At 34.3% G+C, this 6,530-nt stretch overlaps 1 protein-coding gene across 1 annotated transcript in view; it reads right to left on the reverse strand.

Moving 5' to 3' along the window:
- LOC107654291 (ras-specific guanine nucleotide-releasing factor RalGPS1-like) overlaps positions 1–6,530 on the reverse strand; it is a 127,287-nt gene that overhangs the window by 17,089 nt on the left and 103,668 nt on the right. The window contains exon 11 of the mRNA XM_016441316.1: positions 2,109–2,176. Within this exon, the coding sequence (XP_016296802.1) occupies positions 2,109–2,176 (68 nt within the window). The remainder of the gene's footprint in view (positions 1–2,108; positions 2,177–6,530) is intronic.

Raw genomic sequence — 6,530 nt, forward strand, 5'->3', positions numbered from 1 at the left:
CTACAAATGTTCTAGACGTTCACTCCTGGCATTGGAATGAGAGTAGACGTGTTACTAAATGGCAAGAGAGGTTGCATTGGAAACCCCACAAACAACAACTTTTACGAACATGGAAACCTATAGATTTAGTTACACAGCTTAGGAGCAAATGCTTACAAATGATACTCATGGCGAACTTCTATTACTACTGGAAAACCCCTGTTGGCTCGTCATGTCGCAACAGCCAGGCAGCGTTGTACAATGAATGTCAGTATGTAACATACAATATTTACAATGTACAAGTCTGAGCAGTTCAAAGAGGACTAGAAATCCACACCTATATGTTTATTACATGGCTCACATTCACACAAGACACTGAAAGTCACTCAGACCATTTAAACTTTCAGTTATATGTGCCATAAAATAATCTCATAACTGTTTTTGGCAGTGAATAAACCAAAAGTACCTCAATTAGAGGAGTTAATGACTATGTGATGATATAGTATTAAGCTAATCAACTATTGTTTGTTCAATTTCAGCACAAATGTGCTCATGTGAGCTGTGGGCCAAAACACACAAGGTAATTTGGGCTAGTACACATTTTGTGTACAATTATTATAAATATAATTATTACTAACCGTAGTAAATTCATGGTCCCTAAACATAACATTATAAGATATGCAATTATACAATCTCTGATGAAAATAAAATAAAAAATAAACAAATATAGTTTAGCACTGAGCAATCCTGAATATTTTAGGCCTTTTGATGATGCCAAATATATTTAATAATTATATATATAAAAAAATTTCAATCAGAGGAAGTATCACTCGAAACTCCAGGAAGTGTCACTGTTGTCTAGAGGATTCAAAATTTTTAAATGCAAGTAAAATACAGTTAAAACCTAATTTTAAAGCTATTTTTAAACGAATTAAATTATATATGAGATATTATATAAATATTTAACCACTTGAATTAATTTACTTAAATATTATTTTCTTTTTTACACTAACAATTGTGAGTGAATAGATTCATAACACTAATTCCATGATTCATATGTGTATCAAATGACTGAATCAGTGTTCTGAATCAGTTCACTGAAATAGATGCTCTGAAACTGAATTCCATCAGTATTTTATTTCAGATCAGACGTGCTATTAAACTCCTTCTCAGACCTCTCATACATGTTTTGCTTTCATCAAAGAACCCTGAAAAAAAGTATCAGTTTCCTTAAAAGTATAAAAAAATTTTTTGCATATAGAATGATTTCTGAAGGATCATGTGACACTGTGATCACAGAAATAAATTACATTTTAAAATATATTACAGTAGAAAACATTTTTTCAAATGCTAATAATATTTCCCAATATTACTGTTTTTACAGTAATATTGGCGATGGAGCTTGAGAAGGTCGTTCAAAGCATTGCTCAACGATACGGTTCATCACTGTTTTCTGGCCTCAATGAGTGATGCCTGCATGTGGAGTTGTGATGTAGATTTGCAATATTGAGATTATAAAGGCTCCGTCGAGAGCCATTTATGTGCTATTTGTTTTCTCAGTCCACATTCTGTTCCCTTTGCCCTTTCAATGAGTCAAAGAGGACGGGGCCCCTCAGAGCCCTTCATTAACTCTACCACCAGGGGCCAGGGACCTCATTCAGATGGGACATAATGGATGCTGGGGGAAAATGACTGCAATGTCTTCTGTAAGTTACTACCGTTCAAAATTTGGGAGTCAGTAAGTTTTTATTTTTTTTTAAGAAATGAATACTTTTATTCAGCAAGGATGCATTAAACTAATCAAAAGTGACAGTAAAGACATTTATAATGTTACAAAAGATTTCTATTTCAAATAAATGTTGTTCTTTTGAACTCTCTATTCATCAAAGGGTACTGAAAAAAATATGTATCAGACAGGTATTTTAAATTGTAATAATATTTCACAATATTACTGTTTTTACTGATCAAATAAATGCAGCCTTTGTTAACAAAAGAGATTTCTTTCAAAAACATTTTAAAAGGTTTTGAACGATAGCGAACGATAGGGCCTCATGGCAAAAAATTATATTTCGACAACAAAATGCAGATATATTAAAAGTGTAGAAATAATGACATTTAGGGTGTTTTACCTGCAAGATCTTCTTTGGATGTGGCCATGCGCGGCGAGCTGTTCCCTGGTTCAATTTTCAGAGACAGTCTGTAATGGAAAGACAAGCAAAAGTCTCACACTCCACAAGTTCCAGGAAGCTTCAGGGTGGTACATTTAATATTTCAAAAGCAACTAATGTTTGGCTGAAGGTACAGGGTTTGAAGATGAATTTAGTTGAATCGGATCTGCCATAAACCCAAAAGAAGACATGTTAGTGAAATCACCACATCATTTTACCCTCAACCTTCAGTGCCACCTTAAACACTCAAAATTTATTTTACCGTAAGAGACGTCACTTTTAATTTAAAACAAAAATATAATGGAAAACAGGATTTTTCTTGCTCTTTTCTATTAAGAGAATAGTTCACCCAAAATTACAATTTGCTCAAAAAGTACTCACTAGCAACATGACTTGCTCACCAGTGGATCCTCTGCAGTGAAAAAAGTGAAAAGGTCCAGCTTTTAGCTTCACAAGACATTAACTGATGGACTGGAGTGGTGTGGATTACTTGTGGATTATTGTGATGTTTTTATCAGCTGTTTGGACTCTCATTCTGACGGCACCCATTCACTGCAAAGCATCCATTGCTGAGACAGTGATGCAATGCTACATTTCTCCAAATCTGATGAAGAAACAAACTCATCTACAACTTGGATGGCCTGAGGGTGAGGACATTTTCAACAAAATTGAATTTTTGGGTGAACTACTCCTTGAAAAAGTTTGATGCACTATGTATACCTTCGCCAAGTGCAAGAAGATTTCTTAAATTGAAACTGCAAAAATGACATCAAAACCACAAGCTCATTAACATATGACTGCCCACATTTACATTTAACACCTAGTCAGTATTCCTGCAACTTAACCCGCCCTGATGAACAACAGTCTATGTAAAATTTCATCACTTGCAAAATGACTAGAGAGACTAGAATGATCATACAACACTAAACTGTAACCACTTCACCTTTCAAAAGCTATAAAAGCACTTACAGGCCTCAGAGGTGATGTAAAATGTTCATGCATGCATTTGGCTATTCTAGTCGTGTACTTGACCTAAAGGAGACACTGAGAAACCCAAACAGGATCTGCTGGGCTGATAACATTTCACGTTTTTATAGGGGACCAGAAGGGACTCGTTGTTAACAATCCAATAGACTAAACTGCAATCTCTTATTTCCACACCATCAATTATGATTTGACATTCAGAATGCACAGAATATGCAAAAACAGCCTTTAATGGTGTTTTGGCATGATGTACGGTGAGCTTTAGAAAGGAGCATTCAAAATAAACAGCATGCAGCCAAGTTTCTGTCTCTCAAACAACAAGGCCAAGGTCATGGGTTCGATTCCCAGGAAATGAATGAGTTGAAAAAAATATATAGCTTGAATAAAGTCGCTTTAGATAAAAGCATCTGCCTAAAGCATAAATGTAAAAAATGAGTATAAGTTGTCAACTACTTGTCAGTCTCAACAAAAGTGAGTTTTTTGACCATTTTGGTCTGAAGTTTTGCTAAATATTGATGCTATGAGCGAACCAGGGTTATTAATTAAACGAAAAAAACATTTAAAAAAACACATTTTCATTACATATAAAAATAAAATAAAATTAACTTGAACTGAAATGAAATAAATATAAAAACCTTGACCTTATTTTATGTCAGAGAGTTGCCAAAGCAACATTTCTCATTGTCGTTTAGTTTAACCTGATGAACTGAAATAACTTAAACTAAAACTGAAATAAAAATTAATAAAAATCTATACAAATAATTAAATAAACAAAACCTAACAAACAAAATTAGTAAAACATTTAACTACAATTGAACAACAACTTTCCTACCCCAACATATGTAATAAAGTTATAATAATAATAATATTTTAATAACAAAATGTACAAAAATGCATCATTTAAAATACAAACAATAATTTATCATAAGGAAATTACGTAAGTTACAGTTAAATGATAGTACAGTTACATTATCTGTTATTGTTTATAAACAAAATAAATCTCACATCAGGGATTTGTTCAGTCATCTTTATTTGACATTCCACATTTATCCAGGTGTGGTACAGTCAGTTTACTCATCTTAAATGCAGCTACTGGACTTTTTTTTTTGACATTTATGATCATTAGAGATCAATTACTGTGTGTTTGTAATAATCAAATCATTGAATATTTTTAAATCATTGAACACATCTGCAGAAATGACATCCAAAGACCTCCAGGAAAATGAACCAGTTTAACACCATGAGCACACTGAAGAAAAAGTCCTCAGTAAACAACACAAGAACTGATGGCCAAAGAACAAAATGAAACCGCCAAAAACAGCAACTCAACAACCCGAAACAGCGTTCAGGGGATTTGTGAAAGAAAAGATCAGATTCTTTCAGGATAACACACTGTTTTAGGGAAGTCAGATAGCCGGTGGGTGTGGAGAAATCCCTGGAGAAGCACTAATCACAGCAATCAATCATTCACTGCTAATTTGCACATAACAGCATTTCTCAGTCACAAAAACACACATTTTCACTGATGAGATTGGAGTGACGTAACAGAGGTTGAGAGTTCAGAAACCAGACAATGTCAAACTATTCCAAACCATAACAAGGGTACAGTTTTAGGCCTCAAAGACGAGCTCCTGTGCAACGGCTGTTTCCATACGGTAGGCAGCAAAATGACCAAATATACCACATGCATCCGCTGCAAAAAAAGAAAATCCCAGAATGCACTGCGACGAGCTTGGTGTAAATTTCTGTGAGTACTACAGAGTTACACTACAACAAACTAACAGCAACTCTATTTAAAAAAGAGATTATTTCAACCAATTTCTGCCACGGAATAAAAAATCAAAAAGGTTACTTTTTTTTAAAAGGCAACTTTTTATCTCACATTCATCGCATGATTTTTTCCCCCTTGTAATTCTGAGTTTATATCTCTCAATTAAGACTTTTTTCTTGCAATTTGGAGAAAAATCCCAGAATTGCGAGATATAAACTCAGAATTCTGAGGAAAAAGTCAAAATTGTGAGATGTAAACTCAGAATTCTAATAAAAAAGTCAAAATTGCAATATTTAAATTCAGAATTCAGAGGGAAAATATCTAAATTACAAGACGTAAACTCAAAACTCTGAGGGAAAAAAATCAAAAATTGTGTGATGTAAACTCAGAATTCAGAGAAAAGTCAAAATTACGAGATTTAAACTCAGGATTCAGAGAAAAAAAAAGTCAGTTGCAATTACCTTTTAACATTTTTTAATCTGTGGTGGAAACAACTTGTCATAGTAAATATGCAAAACATATAAAGTACATTGGAAATCATTTCAAACTGCTCATTCCGCACGCAGCCTCTGTGTCTGGTGGGTGAGGTTCATTTTCCACCCAGTGTTTCCAGACCTGTGGACCTGCAACGCAAAAGCCCTCGAGCCGCCTGCGTCTTTCATGTTCGCAGCCCATCCAGAATGCTGGCCGCGGATCAGAAAGAGAGACGGCCATGAGGGAGGCCGGATACAGCCAGCAGCACACCCTACGGTTTCAGTGCGTTTGGGGTCGTAACGGGGTCACAGACGAAACGTCACCATGGAGACCACATGAGAACCGCCGACTATCATCGAGATTTGGAGCTGAGCCCATCTCACCGGCTATAAAACAGAGCTGAGCTGTGCAAAAAACACCCTGGAGATTTGAGATACGGCAAACCACAAATAACATCATGACAGACGCTCAGAGTCCCTCTGTTGTATAAACAAAGATGGAAGAGCTACTTTAAAAAGGTGTTCATCTAACAAAATGACACTGACTGAACTCTGACTCGATCCACAACAAAAGCTCTGTGATTTTAACCAAACGTAACTGCAATCTGATTATTGTAGGTCTTTTTAATGCGACTTTGGTTACATGTGTAGTGTACATGTTTTTCTTATGCCTAAACATCAAACAACACACAATTAGACATAAAATATTTGGATTTCTGCAGTGTACAGTATTGTAACTGTTGTGGCCAGTTGTTCGTGTTTAATAAGTCATAAATGTAACATTATCTCACTGGATGAAGTTTTGCTGACATAAGAATGGCTTTTGTTAGTTTGGAAGATAAAATAAGTTGAAAATGACAGAAAAATCAGTACTGATTCACAATGCACGCAGCATTGCTTACAGCAAAAAGTGTTTATGAATTTATAGCTTCAATTACATTAACGTTTTCTCATTAAATAAAACTGAACTTTATATGACAAATTTAAACCTGCACAAATTAGAATACATATATTTTCAAAATATGTAAAAACCTAACTTTAAATAAAAGACAATATACATTTGTTTAATATATAAAAATACATATCTTTTCAAAATATAAAAATCTAAATATATATATATATACATAATATACTGTATACTTGTATAAAAACATA

Source organism: Sinocyclocheilus anshuiensis, unplaced genomic scaffold (assembly GCF_001515605.1).
Source record: "Sinocyclocheilus anshuiensis isolate Anshui unplaced genomic scaffold, SAMN03320099.WGS_v1.1 scaffold163, whole genome shotgun sequence".
Taxonomy (NCBI): Eukaryota; Metazoa; Chordata; class Actinopteri; order Cypriniformes; family Cyprinidae; genus Sinocyclocheilus; species Sinocyclocheilus anshuiensis.